The 26,426-nt window shown below is 37.2% G+C and overlaps 1 protein-coding gene across 1 annotated transcript in view; it reads right to left on the minus strand.

Annotated features, from left to right (window-relative positions):
* Window positions 1–2,914: 2,914 nt before the first annotated feature.
* LOC122554717 (E3 ubiquitin-protein ligase RNF220-like) overlaps window positions 2,915–26,426 on the minus strand; it is a 125,106-nt gene continuing 101,594 nt past the window's right edge. The window contains exon 11 of the mRNA XM_043700094.1: window positions 2,915–10,778. Coding sequence (XP_043556029.1) covers window positions 10,703–10,778 — 76 coding nt within the window. The 3' untranslated portion in view covers window positions 2,915–10,702. The remainder of the gene's footprint in view (window positions 10,779–26,426) is intronic.

The raw sequence follows: 26,426 nt of genomic DNA on the forward strand, positions 1-26,426 counted from the left end.
ATAATAAAATAGGATTATAAAGAATAGCCAATCATATTTCTGTCTGGATACAGACTCCATGTGATTCATATTGCTATGAAAATGAACCATGACAGGGAAAGGGTTTAGATGCTATTTCTGAAACTCAGACAAGCTAGATTGCTGGAACTGGGAGAGAGGGACCAACTAGAAGCCAAAGTTTGTATAGTCAATATACAGGAATGTAGGTGGGAACTCACCTTCATATTGAAAAGGCCAAAGTTAGGAGGATTCGAAATGCAGCTGAAATAGTTTCCATAGTCTATTTTAGAGAGAAAATCATCAGAAAATCTTTTTCCATGAAAGGCAATTCTGGGAATAAATGTTATGAGACTGAGAAAGGAAAGGAATGGATGTAAACACTCAGAGTTAAAGTAACAGAAAATTGAATTGTAAAGTATATGTGTGACATAGGTTTTCAGTTCTACTAAAAGAGAAAGTTCTAACCTGTAGTTTAAGTATAGTTGCCTCATAGTTTAGAGACAAAAAAAACTACAGAAAGTGGAAGCCAAAGTAGACAGGCAGGAGGTTGGAAGAACATAGCAAGCGGTGAAGTCGACATTTCAGGTGTAGCAGGGTTACACCCGAAACGTTGACTTCTCCACCTCCTGATGTTGCCTAGCTTGCTATGTTCTCTCAGCCTCCTGCCTGTCTACAAAATAGTTTAGTCAATAATACATTTAGTCTGTTTATCAAGAGTAAAATGTTAAAAAGTTGAATCCTGCTGAGTAAATCTGTTAACTATCAACTGAAGGTTCAAATTTCTTCTGTAAAGTCATTGCCACAATCTCCATTGAAGCCGATCAGAAATTGGATTTCCAGAAACACTGGCTGAAGTAATTATACTGTCCTTTTTAAAAAGGCTGGAGCTTCAAACACTATCAAGGAAAATTTTGCATTTGATTTCCTATCACATTTAAATATAACAATCATGCTACAATTAATTAGAGGAAATATTGATAAGTAAGAGACCTGTAATTAGGAACATTTGCTCCTCTCTACCCTTAATGTTGCCACTGTGCCAATATGCATTCAAGTAGTTAATTTCCTCAATTATAACCATACTGTATTGGTGGCATCTCTCTGTAATTTCCCTGCAAATTTGTTCCTTTACATCCTTCCCACAGGTTGCTTATCTACAGAAGTGTAAGTGTTCAAAACTGGTTTCAGCAATGGATACAAAGTTCTGTGTGATCAGTTTTTAAGTTAAACTTTTAGTGTTCAAGACAATAGAATGCTGTGATTCCAAACAATATATTCAGCTGCAGACTGGATTCCTGATTTCAGAAACACGGCATGTTCAAAAGCCTCTCACCATAACAACTAAGCTTTCCTACCAAAGCTACAAAATTACAGTTCTGTGCTTTCAATTATTACAGCGAGTAATTATGGATTGCTGCGTTGTGTGTTATTTCTTCTATTGCCAATAGGTGGCAAGAAAGCCTTTTCTTTTGCACCTGTTAGTCTTGTCTTTTCTCTATTCCCACATTGAAGCAGCTCCATTTTTGAACTTTATTCTGGGCTTGAACAATAAGCATTGTCAGCTGCATTGTGAGTGCTGATGGGACGTCAAATTTTCAAATGATTGGAGAAAAAGAAAATATAAATGATGCCGATCATGGAATTCATATTGGTTCTAAATTAAAATGCCTGCCTTTACTAGTCTGCTGCGACTCAGATTCACAATTAAGCCAAGTAAAGAGTCAATTTGGAAAGCAATTTTGAAATGTGACGTCCATAGTATGTTGAACTTGAGACGTCCAGCAGTAAAATGAAAGCTTTGAAGCTTTATAAATCTTGAAATCACACATCTGTTCCAGAACAAAGAGCTCTAATTTGAGCATTCCAAGCTGATTGAAGAAGATAATGAAGCATTATTGCTACAAGGACCAGTCTATATATAGCTGCAATCTGGAACAGCAATCTCAGGTTGCATGATCTTTATTCCAAAATTGCCACTGCTTGTGCTTAGCTGAAGTTCCTCATAGAATGGAGTGGACAGTCGGGTGAGTCCATTCAATAAGTAAACAGGTGGCCTGTAAATGACTGCATGCTGATGCAGACGTCATGAATGAATTGGCAGTTGACAGCACTATAAAATACACAAGCCGTGGATCATTTCAGAGTTGTTTCAGGATGATTTTTTTTTCTCAACTCTAGCATCTGAGAGACAGTAAATAATATTTTGTTAATTCCTCCACTTAAATCATTTCTTTCAAATCCCTTCATTCACTACCTTCTTTAACGCTAAAGCCTTCTCCAGCCCAATCTTCCAAAACTCTGCATTCCTTCAGTTCTGGCCTCTTCCCAGTATCTTTTGTCTTCCTATTGGCACTTACATACCCTAAACTGTGTTAAAACTTCCTAAACCTTTCTACCCTTTTCCTCTTTTAAGAGAAGTATTCAAAATTTACTTATTCGGCTAAACTATGGAGCACCTGTTGTCAAGTGCCCTTTTCTCTGATTATACAATTATTCATTTTTTTTATGAACCACACTGGGACATGTTACCACTTTAACATAGTTTACATAAATGGAAGTCGCTGCTGTAAATCATAACGAGTCAAATGTCAATTACCCAAATGTCTCATACTTATTCTCAGAGGTCTATTCTGCAGATCAAGTTAAATAAGGCAAACTATATCAAAAAGGTTGAAGTTTTACACCACAGAACATGGGATGAACAGTCAGAACTCATTTCTTTTCAAAGCAGGTGTAAATGAAATAACAATCCATAATTACATTGTAACATTCAGTTTCCCATTGTATTCAATTCTGCACTATTTATTAATGATGAGACACATACAACTCATTTTTTTCTGCTGATTAGTAAACATAAGTTAATGTTTGGTATCTTATTTACATAATACAAAGAATAGCTCTTTACTCTTTCATATATGGTGAGTTACAAAAAAATTTATTATTCTCTTTACAAGTATTTCAACAGCAAGACGCAGAAATCCAATACTTTAAGGTACAGGCTTCACACAGAGACACAAAGCGCAAATTCTACAATAAAAGTCTTTTGGTCTATGCCAACGTCAAGCACAGAATGCAACAACTTAACATTGCAAACCAGACAGAAGGTGGTTAAATCACTCAACCTTACAGTATCCTTTTCTTACCCACAATGCAGTCCTGCTGTTTAACTGTTCAGTTCAGTAGTGGGTAGGAAACACACTCATAAAAATGCAGTTTTAACTTGTTATATCTTTGGCCTTATTTTGTTCATTCCACGGTTTACTTTTATTGTTAGATCTACCAGAATCCTCATTATTTATAGGCTGTTACATTGTGAGCTATTTGAACTCACCACTGGCTGACGTTCCAAGATTTAATTAGAAAATTACTCAATTAATCAAAATTCCAATATTAAACATGAATCAAACTTAACTGTTGTTTTTGAGGTAAACCAGTAATACAACACAACCCAGTGGAATACATAGGATTAGGTAGACAGACAATCCCTGTGAGGCCCTAATAACTCATTTCCCACCTCAATTGCTCTCAAGAAGGGAATTCACAGCAAAGATGATACAGAGCAAGCATCTTCTCTTGATTGAGGATAAATTGGGATGGCAAGCCAAATCATAGTTTAAACAATTTGTTGTGGATCCAAAAAAATCCTTCAAAATTGGAAGGGTGGGGCAGCCAAACATGTCGAGAAATGGTGTGGCACTTCATTTTTGCAACAGAAATTTTCCTTCGAGACCCTTTCATTTATTTTGAACAATTCTCCCCTTTGTTGATTTTGGGTAGTACATGGAGTTATTGGATGACAAAAGGAAATATGAGAATATTATCTATTTTTCCCAGTGGTTAAAACAGCTTTCTGTAAATCAAGTTACAATTGTGATCAAAACAGATAATGATGCAAGAAAATACACAATTACAAGGGGGGCATGGATATGTTTCCAAAGACTTAAGAGGATAGAAAAGACCATTAGCAGCCTACAACCTTTACAAACATTAAAATAATGAATGCAAACAGAGATGGATATACAGTCTGATTAAAATTCCTTTGCAATGAACTATGATTTCTTTTAATTGCAAATAACTTTCATTCTGAAATTCAAAAATCATAATAAAGGCAAAATATTGCAGATGTTGGCAAACAGGAATATTTTTGAAAACGTTTGATATGTAATTTAAGCACGCACAGAGACAAAAACAGGCAGGGAAAACAGAAAAGACAAGTCTGATATGGGTAGAAGGCAGGAGAGATGAAATGGTTAAGGGTTGATGGTACAACATGGAAGATGATACGGGAACAAGAGACAAAAGAATCTAAGAGAGGTGTGAATGGGAATAGAATCAACACTAAATAATGGGACATTTGATCTAAAATTGATTAATTCAGTTGAAGTATAAAAATCTGCAGAATGCATAGGTGAAGGATAATTTGCTGTTCCTCAAGCTGTATTGAGCTTCATTGGGACAGTGTAAGAATCTGGTGACAAAGAGAAGGCTTCGAAGCAAGAGGCCTGAATGGGAATGCAACAAATAATTAAAGTAGCAGAAGACCTGAAGGTTTGGGCCGTACTTGTGGACTAACAAGGTGTTCTGCAAAGTGATCACTCAATTTGTGCCCGGTCTACCCAATGCAACGATGTTATGGATGGCCTATACAGGATCATAACAATTGCCCCTTTTTTCTTGGAACAATTCTGATAATTCTGCCTTTTTTATTTATACCTCCCATAGACTGATCTTTTCTTTACTCTTCCCCTTTATTTTTACTTTTTACCATCATTCCTCGTCATTTAATCTCTCCTGCCTTCTGTATTATGACAGACTTCCCCTTTTGTCTTCCCTCTCCTATTCTTGTTTAAAACCGTAAGATTTCTAACATGTTTCACTTCTAACTAAAGCTCATTCACCTGAAAGGTTAGCATGTCTAACTTCACAAATGTTGCTTGACCTATTATTTGCAGCATTTTCTATTTTTATTACAAAATTCACAGAAGCCAACTTTGAAGTTAAATGTTCTGTGTTCACACACCAATGTCACCAGCTTCAGTTTCACTGTTAGAGGAACTGCATGGATGAGCAGCACGAAACACAGCTCCACATTAATCTGCCTTTGATAAACATCATGTGCATCCAGGCAACAAAGACTGTCTGGGTGGTGGCATCAATTTGTTTTCATCCTCCATCTGTACAGACTGGGATTCTGATTCAAAGACTTGCTATTGTGCATTTGACACATTAGAGATATAAGGAGTGAACTTATTTCACTCTGTTCAAGAGAGTTGTAAACAACCCGTTAAAAAAGTATTATTGTGTGAACAAGGAAATTGTTTCTTTTTGGGAGGGGTTAATGAGATTGGAGTGCGGAAATGAAGAAACAGCTGACAGCTGAAATCAAGGTAGGTCAATACACTGAACAAGTGAGCACTTAACTCCCAACCAGGTTTATCACGTTAACTCCAAAGGGTGCCAGCCTCTTAAAATCACTTGCTTCAGTTGGTTGATTACAAGTCTGGCAGTGAATAGAGCATTATAGGGAAGTTAAGCAGTTCTTCAGAAATATGATGCTAATGAGGAACTAATTCCATCAAATCCCTCTTCTTTGCTCATTTGAATCAAATCTCTCGAATACTGATTGCGACCACCAGTGAAAAGGATTATGAGAGGTATACTATAAACACCACCAGCACATCCCATCTGGCTAGAAAAGATGCTGGGGACACAACAGGCTCCAGTTGTGTGTATACATTCGAGTTTTGAAGTGGATGTTTTACATTGACGTCTGAAAAAGAAATTCAAAATCTCTCTACTTAAGCAGTATAGGATTCAGTGGGTTTTTCTGAGCAGTGTCACTATGCATAATGTAGATCAGATGTATATTTGCAAAAGATAAACACTTGCTAAGTAACAACAAAATAGAATGAAAATGATGTAGGAACAGCATACAGGGAAAAGAAAATTAGTGAGTGCATTCCCTTCACACACACACTAGTATTCAATTTATAACCACTTGTCTTTATTTTTAAAAAATCATAGGCTACAGATAAGTCGAAGTAGATCCTGAGGATTGAATACAAGAAACATCTTCCATGCACTGAACACGAGATGATCAAGTTGTCTCATGAATGCTCATAATATTTATTCTGAAATCAGAATGTCACAAGAAATTAAAGCTGGCCATATCAGGAGTCAAATGTAATTTGCTCTCAACCAATTGAAAAATACCAAGACATGACTCATTTTGTCACAATTACATGAGAACAACTTTTTTTTTAAACAAAAGGGGGTGAATGCAGCAATTAGACTCGAGCAGCTTGAATCTCCTCAAATGGTAGTTATTGATCACAACTGGGTTGGCAAGAATATACACCAAAAAGAATGGAACAGTTTCCTTATTGCAGGGATGGGGGACAATTATAGGATGATTTTTCACTTATCAGTTACTATCACTTATTTTCTCATAGATTATTATAAAAAAATTAGATCGGGCGGAAAGATGGAAAAAACTCAAGCGTTCATGTGCAATTTTGGTCAATACATCGTTCACTTAATCTGCCCTTCACAATGAGAACTATAAAGTAACAAGACTTTTCACAAATGAAACTCAACAAAGAACTTAACAGAACGTTTCCCGTTATGACTTTAGTCTAAAATAAATACTTTAATTCCTTGTACTTCATGGAAGAAAATAACAAGAAACCACTTCCGTTTTGGCAAAATAGCAAAATGCTAAAGCTGAAGGCCAAACATGTGCCAGGAACCAACGTAGATGAAAGTGATTATTTAATATCTCGTACATGTGTGTTGGTGCTGCTGAGTTAGCATAGCCATTAGGGATTTCAACTCCTTCACAAAAAGAAACAAGATTCATTCAAATGCAAATCACTGCCCTCCATTGAGTACTGCCCTGACAGTACACTTCTAAGGCAGAGAACCATCTATTAAACTTTTACCTCAAGTGGCTCACTATCAGATCTAATATTAACTGATTAGCTCATTACATGACCCAAGTTTCACAACACCAAAGGCATCAAGGTTAACTGCAAAGCTGGTATTTCTTTTTTCTTTCTTCCAGAATTTGAGGTCATTGGCCATGATACTTGCTAAGAGTTAGGTGGATAGCCCTGGAAAGTTGTAAATTGGTAGCACATTAAGTGCAAGTTATCAAGACAGTTATTATTAGTTCAAGACCAATGGAATTATTCAATACTTTATTCTTAACAATCAAAACTAGGAGTAATGTACTTGACTAGATCTGGCCCCAAACAGTGAAGAGCTTTCTCCCTTATTCCCATTGTCTTCAGTTTTTAAGACTCCTTCATATCACGCTCTAGTCAAATGCTCTCTTAATGCCATCTGCAGCACCTTTGTCTCCCCATGAGTTCAGCTATTTTGTCCATTTATGAACTAAGGCTAGAATGAGGTCGGGGGTCTGTCGTACTGACAAAACTCAAACTAAGTGTCAATGGGAATGTTATTGCTGTGGAACTGCTGCATTATAGCATTGTTGATAATAACTTTCAGCAGAGTAACGGAAAGTGAGGGTAGACTGATGTGGTGATAACTGGCTAGGTTGGATTTGTCCTGCCTTTTGTGGCTGGAACATACGCTGGCAACGTTCTGTATTATCACATATTTGGAAGTGGTGTAGCTGTTCTGAAACAGTTTGGCTGAGAGAACTGCTGGTTTTAGGGACCAGGTCTTCGGTATTATTGTCAGGGTGTCATGAGTGCATAGCCCTTGCAGTATTCAGTTCCTTCAGCTGTTTCTTGATATCACAAGTAGTTAATAAAATTGACTGAAGATAGGCATCTGTGATGCTGGGCACTTCAGGAGGCCAAGATGGATCTTCTATTCAACTTTTCCTCCATCATAAATTCAGAAGTGTGCATTTTCGTTGCTGACTTCACCATGTTCAGCAGCATTTCGAGCTCCTTGAACACTGAAACATGCTATCTCAGCTTGCAAGAAGACCCAAACAAAATTCAGACTTGGTCTAATAACTGGCAAGTAACATTCACACCACAGAATTGCTAGGTAACGGCCATCTAAAGAATCTAATCATGATGTTCAATGACATAACAGGATTAGTTATATAAACAGTATGGCTACAAGAACACATCAGAGGTTGGGAACGCTGTGATAAGTAATCAACCCCCGACCCCAAAGCCTGAGCATCATCTATAAGACACAGGTCAGAAGTGTAATAGAATACTCCACACCTTCCTGGATGAGTGCTGCTCCAAAAGTACTGAAGAAGTTCAATGCCATCCACTGCTCGATTGCCATTCTATCCACTATCTTAAACACTCACTCACTTTGCAACCAGTACATAGTGGAAGCAATGTGTACCATTTATAAAATGAACTGCAGCAACTCACCTGCCTCTTTCAATAACTTGCTCAAAAACCGATACCTCAACCACTGGCAAAGCAAGCAGATGCTTGTGAACACCACCACATACAAGTTTCCTTCCAAAACGTATGCCATCTTGATTTGTTATTTCATTGTCACCAGTTCAAGGTCTTAGAACTTACTTCCGAACAATGCTGTAGGTATAGCTACACCACATGAACTGTAGTGGTTCAAGAAGGCAGACCACCAGCACTTCCACCAGGATAGTTTAAGACCTATAACAAATTTTGGACGAGCCAGTGACACCCCCACATCACATGAAAACATTTCTAAAAAGTGACTTTCTCATTGATTGATCCAAACCACCACTCAAATATGAAAGATTGCTGTGAATCTGCGCAATGGAATAGCCAGATCAACAAAAAAATCTTTTCAATCGTTTTGCCATATTTTGGCTTTCTTTGACAGTGCTGTTAGTTCTTCCATCTGAATAATAATCCAGTATCCATTTACACTGCTATAATTGTGCAAGATAATAAGCCACATGAATCTATTTTCAAAAGCAATAGCCTCAATAATAAGCAACATGCAAAGAGCAAATTGAGAGATGCCTTACAATGAAATCATTTGGTTCTGTACTAGCACAGACAACCACAGTTTATTCTGGAAGGACTTTGAACTTTTATTAGCAAATGCCAGTGTGTTAATGGATATTTCAAGCTTTGTCCATTAAAGCCATATTACATGAACTGTGGCAACATTTGTTTTTAAAAATACAGTGCTCAAGGGATGATCGGAAACATCAAAACAGCAACTGGCTATTAAAGAGGGGGGAAAAAGAAAGGAAATAGAAGTGTAAGGAATTGCAACTATGTCCAACCAACATCAAAAGGGTTATGTTAAAGGTCACCATGTAGCCTGCTTAGGCCAAGAGATTCTTTTTACATCATGGTCAATTACTACAGAAAATTCATATCATTCTTATTTCTTTTAAGGCCTGTACCTGTCATGGCCAACATGCTTTGTAAAGAATAAAGTCAAATTTTAATTTTTCTACTCCCTTGATAATGTGTTTCTTGGGAGCCAAGCATTTCACAGGCTACAGCGAGTTACACATTTCAGTGACTGTCCCAGAATGTAGCATAAATGTAATATGAAAGAGAACCAGGAACCAAGGTCCAACTACCTTAATAACAAGACAACACTAAAACTGTGAGACTTATAATGATGGGCTATACAAACTATAACAACTGGCAACATTCAAAAGATTTTCAGAAACTGCAGATGAAGCCAATTTAGTTATGAATTTTGATAGAGGGCAGGGTTGCCATTGTTATAGGCAACTGTTAATCACAGAATAAATGCATTCTGTTCAAAAATCTACTTTCAAGTTCTTCAGTATATTCCAGGACTTTTCACATGAATAACAAACATTATAACTGGTTACATATTCTGGTACAACTGAGACACACAGCACAACGCTGGTCCACAAGAACTAACGCAGCTTCACCTTAGGGATTGGGCCATAGCCTCTATATAGAGGTCAGCCTGGTTCTCCCTCAGGAGTCTGGTGCTGCGCAGCCTGATATTTTAAATGGGTCAGGCTTCTAGTACAAGTAGCCCATTTGTTACAACTAAGACAAGCCATCTTGTCTACATCCTTTAGTATTTAAGTTATGGGTATTATTACAGCCATTACTGAAGCTGTCCCTTTAATCTGAATGAGAAATATACATCACAAATCTTTCATTAAACCAGATTATTTTTTAACCAACTGCCCAAAATATTTAAATCTTAGGTAGCCAGGGTAAAAAATACTGCAGATTTAATGCATCTTACTTTTTCTCTCAAAATGATTAAGGACTTATTAGTATGCACTGTTCATAAGTCTATTCCATTTATACACAATCAATGGTGTAAACATACATAATTTATATTACATGTGCTTCATCTTTTTTTTGTCACTATAACACCACAATAGAACACAGTACAGGTCCATTCACAATGCACAGCCCAGAATGTCTTCTGGTAAACGTAGCTCCAGTCAACAGGTTTACGGAGGTGTGTGTATGTGTGTGTGTGTGTATGTGTGTGTGTGTGTTCTGGGCATCAATCATCTGATAAAACTCGGACGGGGGATGGGGGTTCCTTTATTATTAACACAACAAACAGCATTATCAAGTTCTCCTCTTTGATGGGCTGCTTCTCTCCTTCCAGACACTTAAGAGAAAATCAAAAATGGAATATTTGTACATTTTTTGGCGCCACCCCACAATTGTTCATGGTCCTCTTTCTGTTGTGAGGCATCGTGATTAACTTGGCCTCAGGATCATCACGGCCTTTTCTTTCTGTATCCCACTCATTCACAAATAAACGCGTCTGAGATCTCCAGGGGATGTGATGGTGTTGCACTGTGGACAGAGTTTTTTGGCCCCCTGAAAAAGAAGAAATAGTTAGTTAAACACAAGGGAAGGTCCCCCAGCTATTGTAATTATTATGTTTGCCTTTTTTTATGGTTGATGTAGAAAAGGTTATTATTGTCCATGTGACTCTTCACAATCACAGAGGACTTTACAGCATGTTTTTATGCATGTTTTTATTTCATGTTTTCACAGATTAATTTCCAGAATAGTGAAAGTGATGAGATTTCAAATTACTCTTCAATTCTAAAGAAATGTTATTAGAGATTTTTTTAGGAATTCACAAAAATAGCCTCTAATTTGGACACATTTTCTAAGACAGATGCATTAACTCTGATATTTATATATCTCTCCTTGATGTTATTTTATACTATAATGCTTCCTCAACGAAGATCTAGAACTTTTTAAATACTCCAACCAACTGCTAAAGATATGGCTCAATCATATTCAGGTGACTGAATTTTTGAATTCTAAGTGGATGAAAGAACTTTGCTTATGTTTAGAAAATAGTTTAATGCAAGTTATCAATTAATCTTGCCCTTCTACACACTCTTTAGAAGTACAATTCACCATGTCCAGTGAACAAATTTTTTTTTTAATCAATTCATTTTCACAACTGGGATGCTAAATTAACTATTACTCCATTAATGTCTTCATAGTTAATTAGTGGACACAGTTAAGCAAACATTTTAATATTTTTTAAAGCTCTAAGATGAAATGCATTCCACAAAGCTGCAACAAGAATAAAAAAAATACTGAAACTGTCTTAAACTTATGTCAAACAGTCTACAGTGGCTAGACACAATTAATTCTAATATTTATTCCAATAAAGCTACAAACTGATCAAATAATTGGTTAGTGCCATTTTATAAATGGAATCCTATACCTCTGAGCAGCCAGACTATTGGTACAAAAACCCATGGTCATCATCTCAACAATATGATCATTTAAAATGTGAATTATGTGTTAATCTAATAAGAATTGTCTTTAAAAATGATTAGAATGAAACAGAAGATGAAATAAAATGGCCTCACGCAAACCAAACAAGCAAACCAGATAAAATGCATTTTTGCTCTGATTTACACGAATTTAAGTGAGAAAGTTGACAACTAAAGTGTAACATGGCATTTAAATGTTCAAAGCTGACACAGTGTAACAGCAGACAAACTGCTATAACACTCAGATTGCAGTGGTCATTTGTGTTGAAGCATTGTAAATATTAGGCTTGCGTAAAACTGAGGTCTTGCAGTTTTTAAAAGCTGATAACTATTCAGTGACCTACTGACCAATTTTTATTTAAGCAATTAGATTCGATTCATCTGATCTGAGGCTTATAAATGCCACAAAATTTGAAAATTCTTGCAGTTTTCACCTTGTGTACAGGTGCAAAATAGATACAAATTACACTTTCCTGTTAATAATCTGTAAAGTCAAATTAAAATCTGGCAGAATTTTTAAAAAAAACTACACAATGTTACTTGAAATGTAGATATTGCTAAAACTACGTTTCTTACCTACATTGCTCGCAACTGCAATCAATATTTTAATTGTCACCTAGACTTGTACAACTTCAATAACATACAGCTCTGTATGTTCCTAGATGAAATAAGAAGGTTTTTTTCTTTTATGCTCTTATTTACTTTTTTAGCCATTTTTAATAACCTCTATATGTGCACATCAAGATTTCTTTGCACAATTTAAAATTGTAATTTTTCTATTCCCAAGGCTTCCTTTTTCATTTAGCACTTTTTTCTTTTGTGTTCATCCAACCACTTCTGTTATCTGAAGGCATTGTTTTCATGATATATTCAACTTAGTGCCATCAGCAAAATTTGCATTTTTATTTGCAAATCAATGTACATGAAGTTTAATACACTTCACTTATGTATTATCTTTGTTATTTCTCCAAAGAATTTTACAATTTAATCAAGCATGGCTTGTCTTAGATATACATGTTGTCCAACTCTGAATAGCTTATGTTTGTATAAGTGCTTACTAATTTAATACCGTGTTGTCGACTCTAGTACGGTTAACAGTGCTATCCCTTACATTTGAGAAACCTTTTCAGTATCGTATTTCCTGAATTACACTTCTTCAATATCATGATTTACAACGGCCACTAACTTTGCTTGGTTGTACATAACTTAAAAATTGATGAAAAATGAAACATGTTGCTGAAGCTTTTCATCCCGCACGTCAGGCCAAGTGCAAGAATGCCAAGAATCAATTAATCAATCACCATAATTTATAATATCAGAGAAATGCATGCTGGTTGGTTGCCAAGTCAATTCTAATTGGTTGAGACACTATCATGCCTTCTTTAAGTTACCCAGAAACTTCATGAGCCTATTTTAATTGCTTTCTCCATAACAGCATCATGGGTCTTTTGCTAAATAAGGATATTTCAACTGTATTGATTAGCATCTTATTCAAAGTAATTCTTTGCATACAGCTCAGTAAGAATGGAACTGTTGCCACCTCCCTTCCTCTGCTCCTCTCTGATTCCTTCTAGCTGCTTGTCCAGTTCTGTGTGCCCTCTGCTGATTCTCCAAGTCTAGTTCTCCTCCAAAGAGAAGACATATTGATATATCCATGTCTGTCAGAAGCTAGCTTGTGCTGAATCCTCAAAGTCAGGAAAAAATGTTTAACAGTTTCCACAAGTATGACAAAACTTTACATGCAAGTGTCAAATTTAATTTTGTTTTCCAAAAAATGTGTGCTAACAATTTTGTCACATAGTCTTTTTAACTTTCCGTGTTTTACTTTAAATATCCTTTACATTTATCCTGAGATTTTCATTGGTCCTGTAAGTAATTAAATGCATTTTTTTAGTTTCAAGTTAGATCTAATCTCCCTATCCATCCATCAATGGATCTTTCAATACATCCCAATTTTTTCTGATCAGGAACTTTGTGTGCACACACACTATCTCCTATTCAATATTTTATTTTGCGGAATAGAAGGCTTGTTTGCCAACTTTATTTCTTACACTAATCTGGGCAAGGTCCAACTTTACCCTTCACATTTGCTTTTTCAATATTCATTTCCCTTGCCCTCAACCTCCTTCCTTCAATTTCTACTTTTTTGCTGAATCAAATAACAACTCGGCAATGACAAGTGACAACTAGGGTCAGGCAATAAATAATTTTGAAATCGACATTTTCGCTGCTCCATGGATGCTGCCTGAACTGCTATGCTCTTCCAGCACCACTAATCCAGAATCTGGTTTCCAGCATCTGCAGTCATTGTTTTTACCTAATAAATAATTTTGGACAGGCTTAGGGATTTGGCAAGGGATAGAATATAATGTGAAAAAATATGAGGTTGTCCACTTTGGTAAGAAGAATTGATGTGTAAAATATTTCTCAAATGGTAAGAGCTTGGAAAGTGTAGATTTGCAAAGGAGAAAGTGAGGTCTGCAGATGCTGGAGATCAAAGTTGAAACTTTATTGCTGGAACAGCACAGCAGGTCAGGCAGCATCCAGGGAACAGGAGATTCGACGTTTCGGGCACAGGCCCTTCTTCAGGAATCTTGAAGAAGGGCCTGTGCCCGAAACGTCGAATCTCCTGTTCCCTGGATGCTGCCTGACCTGCTGTGCTGTTCCAGCAATAAAGTTTCAACTTAGATTTGCAAAGGGACTTGGGTAGCCTTGTCAATAAATCACTGTGAGCCAACATGCAGCTTTTGGAAGACTAATAGAATGTTACACTTTATTGAAAGAGGGTTTAAGTACAGGAGCATTCAAGTCTTGCTTCAACTGTATAAGAACTTGGTTAGATCACACCTGGACTATGTGTGCAACTTTGGTCTTCTCATCTTAGGAAAGATATCAATTCCAAGGAAAAGCAACAAATGGTTCACCAGGATGGTGAGATTGTCCTTTGAAGAGAAATTGGGCAAACTGGGCCCATACTCCTTGAGTTATAAAGAATGAGAAGTGATTTCACTGAGACCTTCAAAAACCTTAAGGGTTACACAAGATAGATGCAGATTAAGATGTTTGCCCTGGCAGGGGGAGACTAGAACCAGGGGTGATATTTAAAAATAAGAGGGACACCACTTCAGAGTGAGATAAGGAAAAATCTAATTATCTGGGGGGGTATGAATCTTTGGAACTTTCAACCCTAGAAGGTTGTGGAAGCTCAGAGTTTGAGTATATTTAAACGAGAGGTGGACAGATTTTTGATTATCAATTGGAAAAGGATAACGGAGATGGTGTGGGAAAAAGGCATTGTAGTGTTTGGTGAACCACGATTTATTAAATGGCACAACAGGAATAAACAGGCTGAATGGCCTACTCCTGCTCCTTTTTCTCACTTTTGCTTTTTAGCTTTAGTTTCCCCCAGCCCTTTCCTCACTGTTACCACAGTTCCAGTCAACCTCTCATCATGGAGGGAGTCCCCATTCACTCATATAGTCACAAGAGATATACAGCACCGAAACAAACCCTTCGGTTCAACTCATCCATGCCGACCAGATATCCTAAAGTACAGCGCTATTTGCAAGCATTTGGCCCATATCCCTCCAAACCCTTTTTATTCATATACCCATCCAGATGCCTTTTAAATGTTGTAATAGAAGCTCATTCCATACAGGCACCACGCTCTACATGAAAAAGTTGCCCCTTAAGTTCCCTTTAAATCTTTCCCCTCTCACCATAAACCTATGCCATCTAGTGTGGATTTCCCCAATCTGGGAAAAAGACCTTGTTTCCTTACCCTATCCATGCCCCTTATAATTTTATAAACCTCTATAAGATCACCCCTCAACCCCAGTCCATTCAGCCTCTCCCTATAGCTCAAATCCTCCAACCCAAGCAACCCTTGTAAATTTTTATTGAACCCTTTCATGTTTCACAACATTGTTCCGAAGCAGGGAGACCAGAATTGCATGCAGTATTCCAATAGTGGCCTAACCAATGTCCTGTACAGCTACAACATGACCTCCCAACTCTGATACTCAATGCACTGACCAATAAAGTGAAGCATACCAAACGCCTTCTTCACTATCCTGTGTACCTGAGACTCCAGTCCTACCACAAACTGACTTAGAATTTGAATTCTTCCTTTCTGCATCATTTTTCAATTTTCAGAAGTGCCTTATGTTCAGCTTATCTGCAGTGCAGCCCAAGGTAAATTTATCCCATTATAATGTACCTTTTAAATCAAAGCTGTCTGAAATTGAAAAGAAATCCTAATATGTAGCTATTGGGTGTGGCTTGTTACAAAGTCAGGGATTAATGTTAACAGCAACATGAACCTCTAAACCTTATCTTGAAGTATTAGCAATCAAGATACTCAAAGATGTCAAGACCTTGCTTATTCTCGTAATGATAACGTGCAATAAATGTCTGACAAAACAAATAAATGATATACTACCATTATCTCATCTGTCAAAGAAAGTGACAGCAAAAAGGTGTGAACAGTCATTAGAATGAGTGGTTACCTTTAACTCTCTCAGAAACTGGAGTGGTAACAGGAAATAACACAAGAACGATAACTACTGACTACAATGTCAAATCTCAGTGTTAACAAAATATGCAGGAAGATAAGTGAGGAGGTTTTAGTTGCTTGTCAACCAAACTAGTCAATCTTGTATGTTCTCAATAGCCATTTGACTGCTAGTTCTTTTAGTTATGCTAATTGGAGAGAAAATGGGCGAATTTAAGAACTTTATTTGTACAGAAATATATTTGCAGGAATCAATGGAACCATATCCCAAGGGTTGTTTAATATTAAAATCTCTCAAGATTATTGCAGGATACAATAAAAGTACAGACAGAATCAGATCATCTGCAATGTTTTCATTCCCCATTTTCTATTCAACCTTTTTAAAAAAAAAACGCTTTTTAGTTGAATGTCTGAGCAAACATCCATCTCTATGTATGAAATGTTATGACAGGGTGAGAGAGAATTACAGAAAGCCTTGCAATCAATCAGGTTTTTAGAGGGAAGTATGTGTGCTTTTAACCCCCAAATAGGTGGACAATTTGGACAGCCAAGAACAAGCCTTTTATTAGTTTAAATTTAGACTGATAATTGTTTACTAATGTACTCACTCTTTAATTTATAGGTATTGCCCTCATTCACTTAGCCATATACAGATAAAGAAAGAAAGTTGAAGAGACTATTACACTTTTGCAGGTTATAGGCAAAAAAGAAGAGTTTATAGTTGCTGATTGTTTTGTTCTGGAAAAAAAAACCCCAATGCAGTCCTGAAGATGATGATGGTGAAATCAAGAGCCAAGTCATATGTAAAATTCATTTTAGTATTCTCTGAAAGAGATGGACATTCTGCAGGCCATGAAGTTAGTTGCTTATAGTTACTAAAAAGTTAGCTTGCTGCACTTTTGGACCCAAAAAGGAACAGGCGCTGGAGACCTCATGAGGTTACAGCTTCCAATTCTTAAGACACAGCTGTTATTGCCTTCCTATTGTTGCCACTTTATGGTTCTGTAGTTACCATTGAAAGATTATGTAGAGGCAAATACAGCTACCTTACCACGTACTCTGTACAACTTCATTTTCTTTTCCAAATACAGAGGTGAACCTGGGTTGATTAATCACATCCTGGTCGAAAAGCGTGGTACTGGAAAAGCACAGCATTTAAGGCAGCATCCGAGGAGCAGAAGAATCTACGCTTTGGGCATAAGCCCTTCATCAGGAATGTGGCATCATCATCATCAGCAGGAATCAGTCATATCCTGGGTTTAATGAAGATATTAAACCCTTCTGTTTTTCAAAGACGACTCATACAATTCAGGAACGTCCTTTGATATTTAAGGAAGTAAGTAGTTGACACCTTTTATTCCAAGACATCATTTTTAGTCTCTTTTAAACAGTGAGTCAGTCTTTGACGAGACAAGCAAGGTCAGTTGACGTTCTCCTTTGTTACACGTTATCCCTTTATGTCAATTTAAAGCAGTTCACATCTAATCAAGTGTGTATCTTAAAAGTTAGGAACACAACATGCTGTTTCTGAACATGACAGAAATTAGTGCTAATTTTGGATAACTAACCATCAACTGAATTTTAGTAGTTTGGGAAAATCAATAAATTGGGCTGAGATAGAAATGTTTGCATCCTCTAATCCCAAAGCAGTGTGATAAACCACTTCCCCAGAAACAAAACTGTGCCTCTTGTGTTATCTCATAACAATAAGGTTACGATCTGGATTGGTAAAAGCTTGTTGCAACCTGACAAAAATGTAAACTCAGCTTCAAAAACCCCTATATATTCTAAATTCTAGGTTTCTCTGTTTGAAGAAAATAAAGGAGGTAAACATCTGGAACTGAAAATGTGTTGCTGGAAAAGCGCAGCAGGTCAGGCAGCATCCAAGGAACAGGAGAATCGATGTTTCGGGAATAAGCCCTTCTTCAGGAAACATCTGGAAGACCACACTTCAAGTTGTGTACCTTCACTTTTGCCATCTTTAATCTAAACTATTATAGACATGCCATTCTACGCACAGCAAGATTAAATAAATTACTGCAGTGGAGCAGATTAGCCACTCACTCGACTTCCTATAACCAACACAAAATTGCTCACTAGGGAAAACATGGCTGTTCATTTCCTAATACATCAAAGTTTATAAAATACAACTTCCCCTACAAAGCAAACGTGCTTTCCTTGTGGACGCTCTTTTCACAAGCGAAGAATCAAGTTTTACTAAAAGCCTAGATGAATTTATGGTCTTGGAATTATTTAGACATAAGGATTTTTATCAAAGGTCAGTAATGGAATATATCTAAAAGCTGACTGTACTCCTTTGGCATTTGCATTGTCGTAGGAAATGTCACTTAGTGTGCTATTTAGCTTGCCTAGTTTCACTGTCTTCTGTTATAGAAATTCAACATCGTCATCCATTCCTAGTCCAACTGTCTTGTTTGTCATAAACTATCTATAGAACTGAAATATTATAGTGTGACTGTAATGTTCAAGGGTCATATCAGACTCAAAACATCTCCTCTGTTTCTCTCTTCACAGATGCTGCCAAACCCGTTTAGTTTTTTCTTTTCCACCACTTTTGTTTTGAGATTTCCAGGATCTGCAGTATTCTGCCTTCGTTGTAATGTTACAGCAATATTTGATTTCAAACACTGGATCAAATCTTGATTTTTAAAAAGAGCAATGCAAACTCAAATGAATACTTGATACAATTAGATAGTGACCACAAGAAACAAAAAATGGAAGGAATAAAACAATGTAGCTGCAATGAATGATAAAATTCTGATGCACGCAAAACTTTAACGAGCTCAAAATTCTTTCATTTTTAAGCTTTTATTGCAAGGGCTCCTATAAAATAATTAACAATGCTAGAAAACAAATTACATTTAGTATTTAACCCTCTGAATATTACATAGTGCCTGAAGTTCACGTTGGACCAGTTCTACTACATATGAATAAAATCGTATTTTGTAATACATTAAGGACGGAACTTTTAAAGGTACATGTAAGGCTTTCAAACTACGAAACAACCAGCAAGATGCCACTGCTGACAAGTCATAAATAAAGTTTTGTTAAGTAAAGATATTAAGGGATATGGACCAAAGGTAGGACTTGTAGTTAGGCCAGAGATCAGTCACAATCTCAATGAATGAAGAAGAGACTGAAGGGGCTGAATGCCTTACTACTATTCCTATTAATTCAAAAGTCCTAATGTTGTCATTTGCAGCATGGACAGTCTTGTAATATCATGCTGAAACGGAGCTAAGACTTTTTCTTGAGTCTCAACTTTCTTAAAAGACACTAAAGCCTCAGAACAGGTTCAATTTGTGGCTTGCAAAGGATATATCCAAATGGTTCCAGTTTATAGTTCAGAACAGCGCAGTTATCTGTAGACCATAAGCAAAATCTAAGATTAAGTTGGAAAATAATTGTGATAATAGAGGCAAAGAGACATTTTTCACTAGAGCACAGCAGGTTTATAAAATCATGAGGGGTATAGACAGGTAAATAACAAGGGTTCCATCTCTCAGGTGGGGGAGTTCAAAACTAGGGGGCATATTTTCAAGGTGAGAGGAAAAAGATTTAAAAAGGACATGAGGGGCCTTTTTTTAAATACACAGAGAGTGGTTTGTATGTGGAATGAACTGCCAGATAAAGTGATGGATGCAGGTACAATTACAAAATTTAAAAGACATTTAGATATGATCATGAATAGGAAAGGTTTGAGAGTTATGGGCCAAGAACAGGCAAGTTTAGTTTGGGAAAACTGTCAGTGTGGACTGTTTGAACCAAAGCGTCTGTTTCCATGCTGTATGACTCTATGAGACTATGGCAAAAGAAAGCTAATTTCACAAGTGTTGGATGGTTAAAATCAAGAAGTATCTTTATGCTACACTGTAAAATGCTATTTCAGTGATGCAGACTTTGAACCCCCAAAAGGGTGCTTACTTAAATATTTCTGTGATATTAACCTCATGTGCCACTAGCAGATGCCACGTAGGTTTTTCATTAAAATGAAATTAAAATAAATTAACTTATACTAAAAGACATTTCACTAAAATAATAACCAGCATTCATTGTAAACCAGAATCTGGAGATCACCTCTTACTTGTAGGTGGGGTATTAAAAAATGTGCTTTCATATCCAGACCCTGCTACTCATCATAACTAGGTTACAGAAAGGCAAGTTCTGCATTAGTAGAACCATTCAGGATGATAAATGGAAATGGTCAGTTGAGCTGCTTGTTCAAAACTTATGGTATCTGCTGTACACCAAGGGTACAAACCTCAACATATCAAATGATCAGGTGGGGAATATTCACTGAGAGGAGGAAGAAGAAAGGTAAGTAAGTCAAAGTATATCCAAGGGGATGACAAGCCCAACTTTCATTTTTTTTCATAACAAGTGGACATTATTGGCATGCTAGTACTTATTACCCGTTCCTAACTGCTCTCAAGAAGATGATAATGAGCCATCTCCTTAAATCATTGCAATGGTTCTCACGTTATAAGTACACTCACAATTGCTGTTAGGGAGGGAGTTCTAAGACAGGGACTCATCAGCAATGGAGAACCAAGATTTTCCCAGACAAGATGGTGGAGAAAGAAAAAAAATACAATTAAAGAGAAACTCCAAACTGTGAAACTTGCTTTCTGGCTACCAGGAGATGACTGAAAAATTGCTACTAATCATTCAAAAGGCTCACTGAATATTTATTTAATAAACTAAAATTCATTGATGATATAGTAATGTAACTGAGAAATCAATGATTCTCCACACCTCAATTGTACTTAAGAGTGACATATTAGTAACAGTGGACCAATTCTTACTGCACAATGTACTGGAAGTAAATAATCCCTCTTCCACCATCCTACCATAACAAAATGTTGTTAAAGAAGGCTGCACATACAAAAGTGAGCTTATTGCCAATATAATCAAGTCTTGCTCTATTGTCTATGATAAAACTGAAGATTTGGAAAGATTCAAGGAGAGAATGAGTAGTTTATTGCCTGAGGCAAAAGTGAGGACAGCAGATGCTGGAGATCACAGTGGTGCTGGAAAAGCACCGCAGGTCAGGCAGCATCCGAGGAGCAGGAAAATCGACATTTCGGGCGAAAGCTCTTTATCATTCCTGATGAAGGGCTTCGGCCCGAAGCATCGATTTTCCTGCTCCTCAATGCTGCCTTACCTGCTGTGCTTTTCCAGTTTATTGCCCGAGACAGTCCAATCTCGTGTCACTAAAGAAATCTGGATATATGCGACCATAATATACAGCTCTTTCCTTTGAAATTGAGAAATAAATTTTTTAAATGGCACTTATTATAGCCCATTAACACGTCTTACACAAAGTCTGTAAGTGCTTTAATGAATTACTTTGATAAATTAATTTATGAGACAAATACAGCAGTAATCTAGCACAGAGCAAGAATGAGATATTTGACCAATCTGACATATATAACATTGATTGATGGATATACGTTGACCTACAAGGAGTTATTTAATACCTAACTGAACCATTGGAATCGACAGATTGAGTCTTGATTCTTTCATCAGAAAGAAAATGCCTGATAATCAAAATACTTTAAACAGCGATCTAAAAGTCATCAATAGTACTTTTACACTTACATTTTTGTGTTCCTAGTAAAATATTCCACTTAGATTTACTATTTGTAAGCATTTCATAAGTGGATCTCCCATTGCTTAAAAGTATCCAGTTACCAGCCCAATATTTAGCAAGACCCTGGGGTTCAACAAAGAGTGTTGCTACTGTAGACCAGTTTACTGGAATGTTTCATGTGTCACAACCATGATTCTCTTTGTCTCCATTAGATGGATTGTGTACATTGTAAAAGAAGACACAAAAAGATTGAACTTATAGTCTGTCAGGCCAGACTCAGGCTATAAAGGGACTGATGTTTTATTTAACAACAGATAAATGAATGTAGGATTCACTGCAAAAGACTGTATTTATCATAATTTACAAATGTTATTACCCTCCACAATATATCAGAATAATAAATATGTTTCCCTTGAGTCATCTTTCAATATACACTGAACCATGAAACTCATGCAATCACTATTTCTGTGGTGAAAGCTGCAACAATTAGTTTCTCTCCTGGCTGTAGACCTCTGAGGAAAGTTCAGCCAATGAAGTGTCATTACAAATCCTTTGATTATGTATTGAAATAAAGCCCATTCACAAAATCTCCACTTTATTAAATCACAGTAACGCAAATATTTCTTAATTAAACTGTACCATCATCTTCTACCCCTGTCACAAATTCTACACACTCATCATTGATCCATTATAAATCCCAGACTGAAGCAAGTTGCCTGGAATCTTGCCAACCTATTCAACTGTAAACTGAATTTCTGGTCCCATATTCTCAATGTCACAGGCTATTCCCTCTTCTAGATCACTATATACTTCTGCGTTTCCAGCTCAAAACGCTCATCAATATCTTAAGTATTTCCAAACAGAACAATGTCAACGCTCGTTGAACAGAAATCCCAATCTCCAAGCTCTGAAAGCTCCTGCTCCACCAACATTCTCCTGATCTCAATCTAACCCACAACAGTACCAACTCAACAATCAGTACAGTCCCTGTTAACTTAGGTTGCCTCCCAGACTACGATTTAATACTCCTATCTCAAATTGAAATCTCTTCATGACCCAATCCCTCATCATCTGAGCAGATAGGGGAAGCCCTAAGTGGGTTTTTTGCTTCGGTTTTCACCAAGGAAGAAGAACTTGTAAATTAAAACTTAGAGGAACTGGGATACAGTCTTGACCAGATCAAGATTGATGAAGAAGATGATGTGCTAGAAATTTTGAAAAACATTAAGATTAATAAGTCCCCAGGGCCAGACCAGATTTATCTTAGGCTGCTCTGGGAAGCAAGAAAGGAGGTTGCTAAGCTACTGGCGAGGATCTTTGCCTTCTCTCTCTACACGGGAGTCATACCGGAGGATTGGAAGGAGGCAAATGTTGTTCCACTTTTCAAGAAGGGTAATAGGGAAATCCCTGGCAATTACGGACCAGTCAGTCTTACGTCTGTGGTCAGCAAAGTTGGGGAAAGAATTCTGAGGGATAGGATTTATGTCTATTTGGCAAAGCATAGTGTGATTAAAGGCAGTCAGCATGGCTTTGCGAGGGGCAGGTCATGCCTCACAAATCTTATTGAGTTCTTTGAGGTGGTGTCAAGACAGGTTGATGACGGTTGAGCAGTGGATGTGGTGTATACGGATTTCAACAAGGCATTTGATAGGGTTCCCCATGGTAGGCTCATTCATAAAGTCAGGAAGTATGGGATACAGGGAGATTTGGCTATCTGAATTCAGAATTGGTTGGCTGACAGAAGTGGTTGTAGATGGAAAGTCTTCTGCCTGGAAGACAGTGTTGAGTGGGGTCCCGCAGGGCTCTGTTCTTGGGCCTCTGCTCTTTGTAGTTTTTATAAATGACTTGGATGAGGAGGTTGAGGGGTGAGTTAGTAATTTTGCAAATGACACAAAGGTTGGAGCTGTCGTCGATAGTATAGAGGGCTACTGCAGGCTGCAGCGCGACAAAGACAGGAAGCAGAGCTGGGCTGAGAAATGGCAGATGGAGTTCAACCTGGATAAATGCGAAGTGATGCATTTTGGAAGGTCGAACTCGAATGCTGAATATAGGATTAAAAGACAGGATTCTTGGCAGTGTGCAGGAACAGAGGGATTTGGGTGTGCAGTACATAGATCCCTCAAAGTTGCCACCCAAGTGGATAGGGTTGTTAAGAAAGCATATGGTATTTTGGCTTTCATTAACAGGGGTATCGAGTTTAAGAGCCGCGAGGTTTTGCTGCAGCTCCACAAGTCCCTGGTGAGACCACACTTGGAATATTGTGTCCAGTTCTGGTCGCCCTAATATTGGAAAGATACAGAGGCTTTGGAGAGGGTGCAAAGAAGGTTTACCAGGATGCTGCCTGGACTGGAGGGTTTGCCTTCTGAAGAAAGGTTGAATAAGCTCAGACATTTCTCTCTGGAGAGAAGGAGGAAGAGAGGAGACCTGATCGAGGTGTACAAAATAATGAGAGGAATAGATAGAGTCAATAGCCAGAGACTTTTCCCCAGGGAAGGATTGACTGGTACGAGAAGTCATAGTTTGAAGATATTAGGAGGAAGGTATAAAGGAGACATCAGAGGTAGGTTCTTTACGCAGAGAGTTGTGAATGCATGGAATGCTTTGCCAGCTGAGGTGGTGGAAGCAAAGTCATTGGGGAGATTTAAGCAACTGCTGAACATGCACATGGATAGCAGTGAGTTGAGGGGTGCGTAGGTTAAGTTACTATATTTTACATTAGGATTAAGTCTCAGCAAAACATCGTGGGCCTAAGGGCCTGTTCTGTGCTGTACTTTTCTCTGTTCTATCTCTAAATTGCTTTAATACCCCAAAAATTCTCAATTCCTTTAAATTTGACAGCTTGTACATTCCTTCTCTCTTTTCAACTCACCGCTGGCAGCCATGCCTTCAGCTATCTGTCCTTCACACTTGAATTTCCAACTATTTGACCAGAGTTTTGGTCACTCCACTTAACATTTCCTTTCTTGGCTTTAGTAGATACCAACTGAATACACCTCTGTGAAGTACTTTGGGATGTTTTTCTGTATTAAAGTTGCTACATAAATTCAATGTAGTTCATCTGGATGCTGCCTTTATCCAGCATCCGGATACTTTAAAATAGCTAAAACCTGATTTCCTTTACATTCTTTTAACATATTAATGTAATATCACCAGTTTTTATTTCAACTGAAATCAGTTAATAAAACATAAATATTCCCACGCCTGGTTGATACCCATTCCAGCAAATTATCTGTGTTCCTATCCATATAGAATGGCAGTAATCGAACCACACACTCTGCTCTGAGGAATGACTTCTAGGCCAGTAGTAATATAAATTGCCTCCAGCTTGCAGAAAACAAAACTGATCTTTATCCTTTGTGAACATTGTAGTTAAAAATAATCTTAAAAGATTAGAATGCTTCATTTTTGTCACATTTTACACAGTACCAAATCAATTTGTTTCCACACGGTGGTACTGTATGGAAGAGCTCTAGTGCAACATTGCCCCGTCTACAATTCCAGAGCCAAGTCTTGTGTCTCTGCTGCCAGGCAAACTGTAATGGGAGGCAGAACTGCTGGAATTATTGTAGGAACATCTAATACTAAACATATGTGCTACTTTAGCATAAGCTTAGTAGTCAATGCATGGTACCCCAAGTCCAACTATTACAGCGGCCCCAGAGTATGACCTTTTAGCTCTCACACTAACAATCAAAATTGCCCAATGACTAGAAGAATCAAATCAGGTGTTACACGTTACTCAGACATTAAACCTGCATAACATTAGAAACTAAAAGGTTTAGTTTGCACATTACTGGCACCAAGTGGGGATATATGATAAATCTGAAAACTGACCAATGTGAATTGTAATCAAATCTAGGAACTGCAGTTAGAACAACTTAACTCCTCCCTTTATAGGGTGAATGATGAACAAAAAAAATTATGCTATTGGGCATAATTATAAATTAGGAAGTGTTGAATTAAGTCTAAAAGAGAACCTTAATTGGGGTAATGAACTTACCTCAACCATGGTGTGTGGAATTTAACAATAAATGCATGTCTTTCAGTTCATTAGTGTTTTATACCTCAAAACTCTCATTAGCACTATGGCAATGTGCCATTGTAATCAGGCACTCAGAAAAAAAAACTCCCTTCCTGCAATCTTTTACAGCACTATCTGTGGTTATAGCACTGGAAATGTTTTATTTGTTACATGTATGACCAATGTGGTAAAGTCAAACTGTTTTCCTTTTAGTTCCATTTTACAAAAAAGTCTTTGTTTAAATAAGCTAAGTTAATGAGAATAATGAATGAGAATTACATAGTCACATACACACGTATCCACAAATAGTTAGCTATGTACTGCCCGGTTTCATTAAAAAAGGCGGCAGTAACAAGATTACATGCATACACTTTGATTAAAGACGCAAGGGCCTAGAATTCCAACTTTATTGCTGTCTTCAGGGTATGGTTTAATGGTAACATTAGTAACAAGCCGCCACAGCAAGCAAATTTTAAAGGACGTCGTGAAAGTGTTTATATAATAAATTGTGTATTGGAAAAGGCTGGCTGCGAAACAGATGAGCATTTTCTTATTAATTGCTTCCTTCTGTACTGCA

The sequence above is a fragment of the Chiloscyllium plagiosum genome, chromosome 11, assembly GCF_004010195.1.
Source record: "Chiloscyllium plagiosum isolate BGI_BamShark_2017 chromosome 11, ASM401019v2, whole genome shotgun sequence".
NCBI classification, from domain to species: Eukaryota; Metazoa; Chordata; class Chondrichthyes; order Orectolobiformes; family Hemiscylliidae; genus Chiloscyllium; species Chiloscyllium plagiosum.